Source organism: Salvelinus fontinalis, chromosome 3 (assembly GCF_029448725.1).
Source record: "Salvelinus fontinalis isolate EN_2023a chromosome 3, ASM2944872v1, whole genome shotgun sequence".
Taxonomy (NCBI): Eukaryota; Metazoa; Chordata; class Actinopteri; order Salmoniformes; family Salmonidae; genus Salvelinus; species Salvelinus fontinalis.
The window spans coordinates 37765948-37779343 of NC_074667.1; the positions used below are offsets into that span (position 1 = coordinate 37765948).

The following is a 13396-nucleotide window of genomic DNA, read 5'->3' on the forward strand; positions in this document are numbered from 1 at the left end:
GCACAGACTGGAATATGTTCCAGGATTCTTCCAATGCCATTGAGGAGTACACCACATCAGTCACTGGCTTCATCAACAAGTGCATCGATGACGTCGTCACCACAGTGGCTGTGTACATACCCCAACCAGAAGCCATGGATTACAGGCAACATCCTCACTGAGCTAAAGAGTAGAGCTGCCGCTTTCAAGGAGCGGGACTCTAACCCGGAAGCTTATAAGAAATCCCGCTATGCGCTCCGACAAACTATCAAACAGGCAAAGCGTCAATACAGGAATAAGATCGAATCGTACTACACCGGCTCCGACGCTCGTCGGATGTGTCAGGGCTTGCAAACTATTACAGACTACAAAGGGAAGCACAGCTGAGAGTTGCCCAGTGACACGAGCCTACCAGACGAGCTAAATTACTTCTATGCTCCCTTCGAGGCAAGTAACACTGAAACATGAATGAGAGCATCAGCTGTTCCGGATGACTGTGATCACGCTGTCCGCAGCCGACGTAAGACCTTAAAACAGGTCAACATTCACAAGGCCGCAGGGCAAGACGGATTACCAGGATGTGTATTCCGAGCATGCGCTGACCAACTGGCAAGTGTCTTCACTGCCATTTTTAACCTCTCCTTGTCTGAGTCTGTAATACCAACATGTTTCAAGCAGACCACCATAGTCCCTGTGCCCAAGAACACGAAGGTAACCTGCCTAAAATGACTACCGACCCATAGCACTCACGTCTGTAGCCATGAAGTGATTTGAAAGGCAGGTCACATCAACACCATTATCCCTAGACCCACTCCAATTTGCATACCTCCCCAACAGATCCTCAGATGATGCAATCTCTATTGCATTCCACACTGCCCTTTCCCACCTGGACAAAAGGAACACCTATGTGAGAATGCTATTCATTGATTACAGCTCAGCGTTCAACACCATAGTGCCCTCAAAGCTCATCACTAAGCTAAGGACCCTGGGACTATACACCTCCCTCTGCAACTGGATCCTGGACTTCCTGACGGGCCGCCCCCCAGGTGGTAAGGGTAGGTAACAACACATCCGCTACGCTGATCCTCAACATGGGGACACCTCAGGTGCGTGCTCAGTCCCATCCTGTACTCCCTGTTCAGTCATGACTGCACGGCCAGGCACAACTCCAACACCATCATTAAGTTTGCCGATGACAGAACAGTAGTAGTGTCACCGACAATGACAAGACAGCCTATAGGGAGGAGGTCAGAGACCTGGCCGTGTGGTGCCAGGACAACAACCATTCCCTCAACATGATCAAGACAAAGGAGATGATTGTGGACTATAGGAAAAGGAGGACCGAGCACGCCCCCATTCTCATCGACAGGGCTGAAGTGGAGCAGGTTGAGAGATTCAAGTTCCTTGGTGTCCACATCACCAACTAACTATCATGGTCCAAACACACCAAGACAGTCGTGAAGAGGGCATCTTTTGCCCCTCAGGAAACTTTTAAATGATTTGGCATGGGTCCCCAGATCCTTAAAGAGTTCTACAGCTGCACCATCGAGAGCATCCTGACCGGTTGCGTCACGCCCTGGTATGGCAACTGCTCGGCATCTGACCATAAGGCGCTACAGAGGGTAGTGTGTACGGCCCAGTACATCACTGGGGCCAAGCTTCCTGCCATCCAGGACCTATATACTAGGCAGTGTCAGAGGAAAGCCCCAAAAATTGTCAAAGACTCCAGTCAGCCAAGTCATCTACTGTTCTCTCTGCTACCGCACGGCAAGCGATACCGGAGCACCAAGTCTAGGACCAAAAGGCTCCTCAACAGCTTCTACCCCCAAGCCATAAGACTGCTGAACAATTAATCAAATGGCCACCGGACAACTTACATTGACACCCCCTCATTTGTTTTTTACAATGCTGCTACTCGCTGTTTATTACCTAAGCATAGTCACTTTACCCCTACCTAAATGATTAAATGACCTCGACTAACCTGTACCCCCGCACATCGACTCGGTACCGGTACCCCCTGTACATATTCTTATTCATATTCATCCCTTTACATTTGTGTGTATAAGGTAGTTGTGAATTTGTTAGGTTACTTGTTAGATAGTACTGCATTGTCAGAACTAGAAGCACAAGCATTTTGCTACACTCGCATTCACATCTGCTAACCATGTGTATGTGACCAATAAAATTTGCATAGTCACTTTCACTTAGCTATGCATAGTCACTTTACCCCTACCTACATGATCAAATTACCTCGACTAACCTGTACATGGACTCGGTACTGGTACCGTATATAGCCTTGTTATTGAATTACTTTTTTAAAAATTACTTTAGTTTATTTGGTAAATATTTTCATAACTCTTTCTTGAACTGCATTGTTGTTTAAGGGCTTGTAAGTAAAGCAGTTCACGATAAGGTTGTATTCGGCACATGTGACAAAGTTTGATTTGAAATTGACTGGATATATTCACTGCAGTGTTAATTCATAAACTCAATGTTAGGCTTATCGGCTAATATGCATAGCCTACGCTTATAATTTAGGCTATAGGCTACATCTCTAGTCTGTCTTCCCAACAGGCACAGGTCGGTTGTCAAGACATCAATGACATATTTTCCTGATGTCAGATTTTGAAAGTTTTTAAAAATCTTTTAGGAGATGTCTAAAACGTTCATATGCAACTAGAATCTGACCTGAATAAGACGTCTTGTTGCTGACATCCTCAAATTATATCAAACCAAAATATAACCTCTCAACATTACTGATGCTGTGCACATGCATCTCACAGTAACAATGTTCACGGCAAATCAATCCATATGTATTACCTTAAACCACAATATCTAGCTACTATGACAATGGTGAGAATATACAAATATGAAATTGCCTTTTTAAAATTATCCTAAGGTTCATTCAACTATTAAAACATATATTTTGTACCACCATAAAAAAAAAAATCACATCAGTAAAGAAATACAATTTCTAGGTAAAATAACATGTATTTATTGAATGGGAGGAGATATCATTACAAAATGAACACAACCGAACAACTAATTTTCATCGCCGTCTGTCCGGTGCATACTTTAGCACCAGTCCAAGGTCCCTCTACAATTGCACCTCCAGATGAGTCGGGTTTCCTTGCCGTCCGCCAGAGGTATTCAGCCATGTTGGTTCTGACCTGTCTATTAGAGAATATGGCAAGCTCAACCATGTGCACACACAAAATGTGACCTTTCCTATTGTTCAGAACATGCTATACTCAAGTCCATCACTGTGCAGGATGTTAATCTGCATGGTGTTGAGTCTCTGCCACTTTGTCCGTAGTTTACAGTTTAAGACGTACTCAATATTCACATCTATAGTTAAGCTGCAAGTCAAGAAATGGCTTTCTGGCTTCGAGGATGATTGAGCAGACATTCTTCCTCCCAACTCAGTACATTGGTAATGGGAGCAGCATTGGTAGCAGCATCGGGCCATGTCGCCTTTTTTTATCTGGGGGAGAATAAAAATGGATCAAGGTGGATGAACATTTGAGATAGCACTTTTATTTCAATATGCACCTGCAGTAATCACATCTGCCTCCAGCTCTGACAGCAGGTTCTCGGCATGAATATCCTTGCGAGCCAGACGCAGTATCTTCTCGGGGGAAAACTGTTTTCGGTCAGCTTTGTTGAACATCCAAAGTTGAGTGAATCAAAATCTGGAGAACAGGTAGATGCAAACAAATCTATGAATTTGTTTATCATTTAGATTAGAAGGGTAGATTGAAAGGTAGCACTTTCAATGGCAAAATCTAAGCTGGAATGCAAATTATTTTGTACATCAATGAAACTGGTACAAGAATATAAATTATAATTAAATCATATATTGAATTCTGACCCACCATGCCTGGAATATTCAGCAACTGTGATTGGAATTTACCCCATAGTCTTGGACCCGTTTTCACGTATCCACTAAGCCCTCTGGATAGCTGTCTTCTTTATGAGACACATCTGACTCTTATGGGCAAAAGGTATTTCATGCCATGGAACATTTTACTTGGGAAATCCCTCTTTCCCTAAATATAGTAAGTTGTGTCTATCCCTAAATATAGTGACTTGTGCATATCAACAAAATTGCAGCTGATGTGTGAAAAACTGTAGACCATCTGTGGCCTAATATCATTACGCGTCTATTTGAATCAATTAAACCGCTCAGTAACAACAAATAACACTCAAAAAGTATTACTCCTTCAAGGGCTCCATTTCGGTGGAAATAGCAGAACTCATGCATGATAAATAATGCAGTGAGTTTTTAAATGAAAATGTAATACTTTCACCCTCTGAATCCTGAGGCAAGGGAACTGTTCCAGTAATGAAGATGTAAGTTGTGTCTGTCTCAGATGTTGGGCCGAAAGAGGGATAAACAGAAAATACAACATTAATCAAAAGGTACAATGTTTACAAAAGAATCAGTCAAATTTCCTGTCATAAGGACCATAATGATGTAACTAGTATAGAACATGTTTCTCCAAACCTCTCGAGCTATGGAATCAACATTCGGACCATGGACTGTGTCTGTTGGATTGAGATGCTTGGGGGGGCAGGTATCCTAGCAGTTAAGAGCGTTGGGCCTGTAACTGAAAAGTCGCTGGTTCTAATACACGAGCCGACTAGGTGAAAAATCTGTTGACGTGATCTTGAGCAAGGCACTTATCCCTAATCGTGCCTGTAAGTCACTCTGGATAAGAATGTTTGCTAAATTACTAAAATGTAATGTCGTTGTCCCGTTGGAAGGTGAACCTTCGCCCCAGTCAGATGTCCTGAGCACTCTGGAGCAGGTTTTCATCAAGGATCTCTGTACTTTAATCAGTTGAGGGAAAGATGAACAGAGCAGTCTCCCAGTCCCTGCCGGTGAAAAACATCCCCACAGCATGATGCTGCCACCACCATGCTTCACCGTAGGGATGGTGCCAGGTTCTCCAGCATGACGCTTGGCATTCAGGCCAGAGTTCAATCTTGTTTCTCATAGCCTGCTAAAGACTCAGACCGTCATGTGCCTTTTACAGAGGAGTGGCTTCCATCTGGCAACTCTACCATAAAGGCCTGATTGGTGGAGTGCTGCAGAGATGGTTGTCCTTCTGGATGGTTCTCCTATCTTAAGAGGAACTCTGGAGCTCTGTCAGAGGGACCATCAGGTTCTTGGTCACCTCCCTGACCAAGGACCTTCTCCCCCGATTGCTCTGTTTTACCTTGCGGCCAGCTCTAGGAAGAGTCTTGTGGTTCCCAACTTTTTCAATTTAAGAATGATAGAGGCCACTGTGTTCTTGGGGACCTTAAATGCTGCAGTAATTATTTGGTACCCTTCCCCAGATTTGTGCCTCGACACAATCCTGTCTCGGAGCTCAACGGACAATTCCTTCGACCTCATGGCTTGGTTTTTGCTCTGACATGCACCGTCAACTGTGTGACCTTATATAGACAGGTGTGTTCCTTTCCAAATCATGTCCAATCAATTGAATTTACCACAGGTGGACTCCAATCAAGTTACAGAAACATCAAGGATGATCAATGGAAACAGGATGCACCTAAACTCATTTAAGTCTCATAGCAAAGGGTCTGAATACTTATGTAAATAAGGTATCTGTTTATGTAATACATTTGCAAAAACTTCTAAAAACATGTTTTCGCTTTGTCATTATGGGGTAGTGTGTGAAGATTGCTGAGGAAAAATATTTTATTTAAACCATTTTAGAATAAGGCTGAAACAAAATGTGAAAAAAGTCAGGGGGTCTGAATACTTTCCCGAAGGCACTGTATGTGCGCTTCTGAGGCTGTGCTGAGTGCGCTCCCTCCCAGTCCCCGGGTATGCATCTTAAAAAGCTACCATAGTTTTTTTTAGGGAGAAGAAATGACCTGAAATTTAAATTTAAGCTCTGGATATCAGCTACCTAACTTTATGCAGGAAATGCAAAGTATTTCCTTTTTCGCAATGATCAGCTTGTCAAATTGAGGGATACAAACTTCAAAGCACTGATCATGCCAATGGGGTGAAACTCCTGGACAAGTTGTGATTGTCCATTTTACTTTGACCTGTCCTGTTTTTAGGATATGTTGTTTGTTGACATGACAGTGCATTTGTTTGGGGGGGGGGGGGGCACCATATAGGTCAGGCTATTTGATCTGAGAAACCTGCATGATGTAAAAAGTGTTCCCTAGAGTCACCTAAACGCAACTCCTCGATTTACTATCGTAAATGTACTATTTGTCGTAAATTGTGGTGTTGAGTTCTGTTGGCTACATTTCCCCCTATACATGCATTGACTGAAGGTCTATGTCTCTCCTCTAAAGTCTCTCCTCTAGAAATAAAATACACTAGATTTAGTTGCCATCTGAAATGTCAAACCAAGCACAAGCATGTTACAAAATTAGCTAGCTAGCCTGCCTTGTACTTCATAGTACAAAATAACCATGTCCATTGGCTAGCAGCATGGCTATTGGCTACACGAGGCATAGGCTAACTATAAAGTTACTGCAGTGTAATATGGGGCTAAACTTAAATACAACACATCTCAATACATTGTACATCAATTCATACAAAACACCTTATTTACAAAAGGTGTTTAAAAAAATGTTTGCCTTGGAAAGTAGTGACAATCGCTTTCAGAACCTGGCCTAGACAATGACTCCATGCTCTTGATCTACAAACATTGGTAGGTGGGAAACTGCATCAATGACCATTAGAGGTCCTCGTATACCAATGAAAACCTCAAATACTTGTCACTAAATGGGAGAGACTGGACCAGTGGTGTAAAGTACTTTTACTTAAGTTGTTTTTGGGGGGTATCTGTACTTTATTTAGGACAAGTTTTACTTCACTACATTCCGAAATAAAATAATGTACCTTTTACTCCATTTTCCCAAACACCCAAAAGTACTATTTACATTTTTAATGCTTAGCAGGACAGGAAAATGGTCCAATTCACATACCTATGGAGAGAACATCCATTATCATCCCTACTGCCTCTGATCTGGTGGACTCACTAAACACAAATGCTTCGTTTGTCAATTTTTTGAGTTGGTGTGCCCGTGCATATCCATAAAAAATTGTGCCGTCTGATTTGCTTAATAAGGAATTTGAAATGATTCATACATAAGTATATTTTAGCAATTAAATGTACTTTTGATACTTAAGTATATGTAAAACCAAATACTTTTACTCAAGTAGTATTTTACTTGAGTAATTTTCTATTAAAAAAAGGAATCTTTAATTTTTCTGAAGTATGACAACTGGGTATTTTTTTCCACCACTGAACAGCCCAAATGAATGTTGAGCCCCCAAAAATGTATAATACGTAACAGAGAAATCCCCAGTAAGCAATGTATGTAAAGACTGGAAAAATATTTATTTCAATTTACTTACAGAATGAGTGACAATGCTTTCCCTCTTTGTTTGATTCGCTCATTCCCCCTCTCCAGAAATAGAAAATAAATATTACCCTGCCATTGTGTGTTCTCCCTGATAGATTGTCTTAGTAACAGCAAAGTCCGCCTTACACAATGTTATCTTATCTAATACCCCTTACATCCCTCTTGACAAGGATAAGGAATGGTACTTGTAACATTTCCTCATGGGGGAAAGAATGGGGGTGGTGGTGGAAATAGCTGGTTCACATAAAAAAATACATGAAATCACGTCATAGAAGTCATCATACAATCAATACAGCCGCAAATTGATAGATGTTAAAAACAGCAAATTGAACCTACTGCTACACAAGGAAAATAAGGAGTTGATTCTGGAAAAGGGGGACACAATTGGAAATTGAATGTCAATGATAAAGCTCACAATTCACGCCTCCCGTGTGCTTACAAAATATACACAAATTTAAGCGTTAGTAATCCATTCGTTAGCTCAATAAAAAGACAATGAAAAACAGTCAACCTCTCACACCCTTTCATTGTCTTCTAAAAATGGGACAGTTCCCATGGCCACCACTCATGACATGTTAAAACAAGAGTATAAAACACAAACTGAGGAGGATTTCAGGTCTGAAATGAAATGTGTTCCCGGTTAACCCCGCGTTGTTCATGTGGCAGCGCTGAGCCGCTCACTGCCGTTAAATGTCCTGTTCGCTGGCTGGCTTCTCTTCCTCCTGGTTATCCTGTTTTGACACAGTACAGGTCCTTTAACGTCTTGAGTTCCTCAATGAGAGTCTTGTTCTGGTTCTCCAGCACCGCCACACGATTCTCCAGACATTTGACGTATTGCTTCTTTTTCCTGCGACACTCACGGGCAGCTTCCCTGTCAGGGAGAAACACAGAAAACTGCTTTAGAGGATTACATTTAAAGAGCGACTGAACTCATCGATTCTCCATGTGTTTTTCTGTTGCTCATTAAAGGAAAACAAGATTTCAATCTTAGTGGTGTGGTTCGATGTGGGTGTCTTATGTTGACTATATCATATCCTTGCAGTAATGTTGATTGGGATGGTGACCGACTAGGAATAAAACAGGCCACCACACCACATGGCTTAGCAACCACGTGACGCAGCAGCATGGCAACATGTACGTGATTGGTCAGGGAATTCCATGCTTTGAGCATCCTGCTTTCTAGATGTTGCCATTTTTATAAAAGTTGAATTTCTGAGGCTAACATTAGCTCACAAATGTGATTTAAAAATATATATTTTTTAAACTAGGTCAGAAGAACAAATTCTTATTTACAATGACGGCCTAACCCGGTCGACGCTGGGCCAATTTTTCACCGCCTTATGGGACTCTGAATCCACGGCCGGATGTGATGCAGCCTGGATTCGAACCAGGTACTACAGTGACACCTCTTGCACTGAGATGTAGTGTTTCAGACCACCGCACCACTCAGTAGTTTTAGTTGGGGGGGGAAAAGCCTTTTATAAAATAACTCTCATTCTTTCAACATAGACATTGTCGCAAATGCTATCTAATCAAGTCTGAGGCGCTGTGCGCTAATGGTTACTTTGGCTGTCTGTAAATAAGTGGCAGGGTAGTAGATTGAGTCTGGTGAGCGATTGGATAGTGTGCACTACAGCACACCAGGCAGCTGTGATCCAGATGATTTGATTACTGCCAGCCGTGATTACGGTTTGAAATCAAAACCCAACCCTCATGTAAGTTGAGAGATCTTCAGTTACACAAATCACTTTTGGAATATACTGACTTTATGACCAAAATTATTCTACTTACACTTTAGTACATTTTGGTTCTGGAATAAATGTTTGACTAATATCGATGCCACATAGGCCTTTTTCAACCAGAGAAGTTGGTTCACACACAAACAGATAAAGGGACCAACTGTGCACTGCCACAACACATCTTTATATATACACACACACACACACCTGTTTTTGGCGAGGCGGATCTCTCTCTTCATGGTGGGGTCGCCACTCTTTTGTTCAGATATTCCTACAGGGGAAGTCATGACTACGGTCTGTTGCGCTGTGGGTGCCGTGCGGATCTGGTACGTCTGCATCTCTCCTCCTGCATCTGAGGGGGATGAGGCCAATTAAAACAGTAGATGAGAGCATCTCCTCTTCAAAATCTTAACAAATTACAATGTGGACCACAAGCTGGGTTCAGTGGATATTTACACACCTTCAGAGAAGCTTTAGTGACAACACAAGACAATTATGGGGGGGGGGGTTTAGCAGGCACTACTGGGTACTTCTCCTTGTAGTATCGTCTCAACGCTTACCGTGAGTCATGAAGCCATACTCACTCTGTACGACCACCTGGTTGCTGGGCACAAGTATCTGCTGTCCATCGGGTGTCTGAGCGTACTGTAGGATGGTGGTGCCCTGTTGTTGGCCTGAGTTGGTCATGGTGAGAGTCTGTAACCCCTGGAGACCCTCTGACCCAGGGCTGGCCAGCTGGATGGCGCCATTAGAGGCAATGGTAACTACAGACAATAAACACACAGGAAGTTAGGGACAATGGTAACTACTAGGTATGACGGGCACCGATATGAGAGAGAAAACATTTATAAATTTATATACATTTTTATAAAAGAAACTGCGTGAAGGTTCACTTTTCTGGTCTTGCCCATGGCTGCCTGAGTTGAAAGCCTGTGAAAAGTTGAGGGATTTGTGCATGCTTACAGTACCACACCTCGGGAGCCAGTTTGCACTCCCTGTCCCCGGCGGTGCGATATATTTTCACAAAACTGTAGAAGCCCATTATTGATGATCCATTACTCAACAAGTGCCTCCAATTCTAACAATATCCAACTGTATAATCTATTTATGGTGTCATAATTATGCACTGGTAGGATGGTGTGTGGTTGTTGTAGTGCTATGTAGTAGGGCAACCCTTACTGTATTGGCCACTACTAGTCTGGTAGATTGTCTGGGTGTTGGGCATTGTCACTGTGGTCATGCCAGAGGAAGCAGGGTTTTCATCCTCTCCTTCATTCCGTGACGCCACCTCCTCAGCAGACAGCTCATTGAGGATCTTCCTACAGACCACCGGGAACAAGCGGGAGATTACTCATACAATAATCCATTACCCAAATCCTTACACTAAAACACACAATGCTACAGAACCAAAGTAATGAGATTGGAAAATGAATGGAGAATAAGTGGCTCACTAGTGTTGGAATCGGCTAAACTTTGATCATTGAGATAGGAAATGAAAGAGACTGGGTTACGTCAGAAGTTAATGGTTCTCTGAAGAAAAACAATGAACATCTGTGGATTAGATGAAGGACTGTGTTGAGGTCAGGAGGTGAGGACAGATTCTCTTAAGGCAGTAAAAGGTTTGTCATCCTGTTACCCTCTTTATTAGTTTCCTGTGGAGCCATAAACTGTAAGGAGGAGGAGTGTCTTAAGTAGGATGTATATAACTGAATAAATAAATGTTTTGCTGTCTGATTACAGCTGTACAGAACCTTCAGGAATGATTAAAATGATGCAGAAAAATTAATCCATACTTTTGTTACTTCTAGGATAGACTACTGCAATTCTCTACTTTCCGGCCACCCGTATAAATTACTAAATAAACTTCTGTTCCTGCTACATACGACTGCTAAAATCCTGACTAGAACCCCAAAATTTGATCATATTACTCCAGTGCTAGCCTCCCTACACTGGCTTCCTGTTAAGGCAAGGGCTGATTTCAAGGTTTTACTGCTAACCTACAAAGCATTACATGGGCTTGCTCCTACCCATCTTTACGATTTTTTCTGCCTGGTCTCAACCTTTAAGTCTTTATTGAAGACTCATCTCTTCAGTAGGTCCTATGATTGAGTGTAGTCTGGCCCAGGAGTGTGAAGGTGAACGGAAAGGCACTGGAGCAACGAACCGCCCTTGCTGTCTCTGCCTGGCCAGTTCCCCTCTCTCCACTGGGATTCTCTGCCTCTAACCCTATTACAGGGGCTGAGTCACTGGCTTACTGGTGCTCTTCCATGATGTCCCTATAAGAGGTGCGTCACTTACGTGGTCTTCCTGTCTGGGTTGGCGTTCCCCCTTGGGTTGTGCCGTGGCGGAGATCTTTGTGGGCTATACTCGACCTTGTCTCAGGATGGTAAGTTGGTGGTTGAAGATATCCCTCTAGTGGTGTGGGGGCTGTGCTTTGGCAAAGTGGGTGGGGTTATACCCTGCCTGTTTGGCCCTGTCTGGGGGTATCATCGGATGGGGCCACAGTGTCTCCTGACCCCTCCTGTCTCAGCCTCCAGTATTTAAGCTGCAGTAGTTTGTGTCGGGGGGGCTAGGGTCAGTCTGTTATATCTGGAGTATTTCTCCTGTCTTATCCGGTGTCCTGTGTGAATTTAAGTATGCCCCCTCTCTAATTCTCTCTCTCTCTCTGAGGACCTGAGCCCTAGGACCATGCCTCAGGACTACCTGGCATGATGACTCCTTGTTGTTCCCAGTCCACCTGGCCGTGCTGCTGCTCCAGTTTCAACTGTTCTGCCTGCGGCTATGGAACCCTGACCTGTTCACTGTGATTACTATTATTTGACCATGCTGGTCATTTATGAACATCTTGGCCATGTTCTGTTATAATCTCCACCCGGCACAGCCAGAAGAGGACTGCCACCCCTCATAGCCTGGTTCCTCTCTAGGTTTCTTCCTAGGTTGTCCTTTCTAGGGAGTTTTTCCTAGCCACCGTACACCTGCATTGCTTCCTGTTTGGGGTTTTAGGCTGGGTTTCTGTACAGCACTTTGAGATATCAGCTGATGTAAGAAGGGCTATATAAATACATTTGATTAGATTAAACTTGGTTAAAGCTTCTCTAGTGTTCGTGAGTTATTTACTCTGAAAAATAAGAACCTAACACTAGTAAACATCTAAAATATATCATTCGAGCATCATTGTAGGAGTACAGCAGTAGCTCATCCTAGAAAAATGTTTTAAAATTGGTCCTGATGGTGGCAAAGTGGGCCAACAGCTTTAACCCCGGCATTGCTGCTAGCAGCTTTAAATTTGGAAGGACTGCCATCATAGTCCATACACAGTTAAGTCTACAGTTAAAAAGCCAAGATAGCTACAGTATTCAGACCCCTTGACCTCTTCCACATTTTGTTACATTACAACTTTATTCTAAAATTGATTTGTCCCCCCTCCATCTACACACAACACCCCATAATGACAAAGCTGAAAACAGGTTTAGAAAAAAAGTCTCCCAGTCCCTGCCTCTGACAAATATCCCTAAAGTATGATGCTGCCACCACAGGGGATGGTGCCAGGTTTCCTCCAGACACAACGCTCGGGATTCAGGCCAAAGACTTCAATCAGACCAGAGAATCTTGTTTCTCATGGTCTGAGAGTCCTCCAAGCGGGCTGTCATGAGCATTTTACTGAGGAGTGGCTTCCGCCTGGCCACGCTCCCATAAAGGGCTGATTGGTTGAGTGCTGCAGAGATGGTTGTCCTTCTGGAAGGTTCTCCCATCTCCAAAGAGGAACTCTGGAGCTCTGTCAGAGTGAACATTGGGTTCTCAGTCAACTCCCTGAACAATGCCCTTCTCCCCCGATTGCTCAGTTTGGCCGGGCGGCCAGCTCTAGGAAGAGTCCCTTCCCCAGATCTGTGCCTCGACAAAATCCTGTCTTGGGGGGCTACAGACACCTCCTTCGACCTCATGGCTTGGTTTTTGCTCTGCCATGCACTGTCAACTGTGGGACCTTGTATAGACAGGTGTGTGCCTTTCCAAATCATGTCCAATCAATTGAATTTACCACAGGTGGACTCCAATCAAGTTGTAGAAACATCTCAAGGATGATCAATGGAAACAGGACGCACCGGAGTTCCATTTCAAGTCTCATAACAAAGGGTCTGAATACTTATGTAATTGAAGTTTTGGGGGGAATAAATTTACAAAAATGACTAAAATCTGTTTTTCGCTTTGTCATTATGGGGTATTGTGTGTAGATTGATTATTAAAAAATTCCTCAGCAATTTCAGATTAAGGCTGTAGCG

General features: G+C 43.2%; 1 protein-coding gene across 6 annotated transcripts in view; it reads right to left on the reverse strand.

Annotated features, from left to right (window-relative positions):
• Positions 1–7332: 7332 nt before the first annotated feature.
• LOC129847070 (cyclic AMP-dependent transcription factor ATF-1-like) overlaps positions 7333–13396 on the reverse strand; it is a 30768-nt gene continuing 24704 nt past the window's right edge. For 4 of the 6 annotated variants that reach the window (XM_055914894.1, XM_055914859.1, XM_055914868.1 and 1 more), the window contains 4 exons: positions 10299–10438; positions 9680–9883; positions 9327–9471; positions 7333–8251 (listed from right to left, as the gene is read on the reverse strand). In XM_055914894.1, coding sequence (XP_055770869.1) covers positions 8107–8251; positions 9327–9471; positions 9680–9883; positions 10299–10438 — 634 coding nt within the window. In that variant the 3' untranslated portion in view covers positions 7333–8106. The remainder of the gene's footprint in view (positions 8252–9326; positions 9472–9679; positions 9884–10298; positions 10439–13396) is intronic. The other 2 variants (XM_055914885.1, XM_055914876.1) reach the window with 1 other exon arrangement.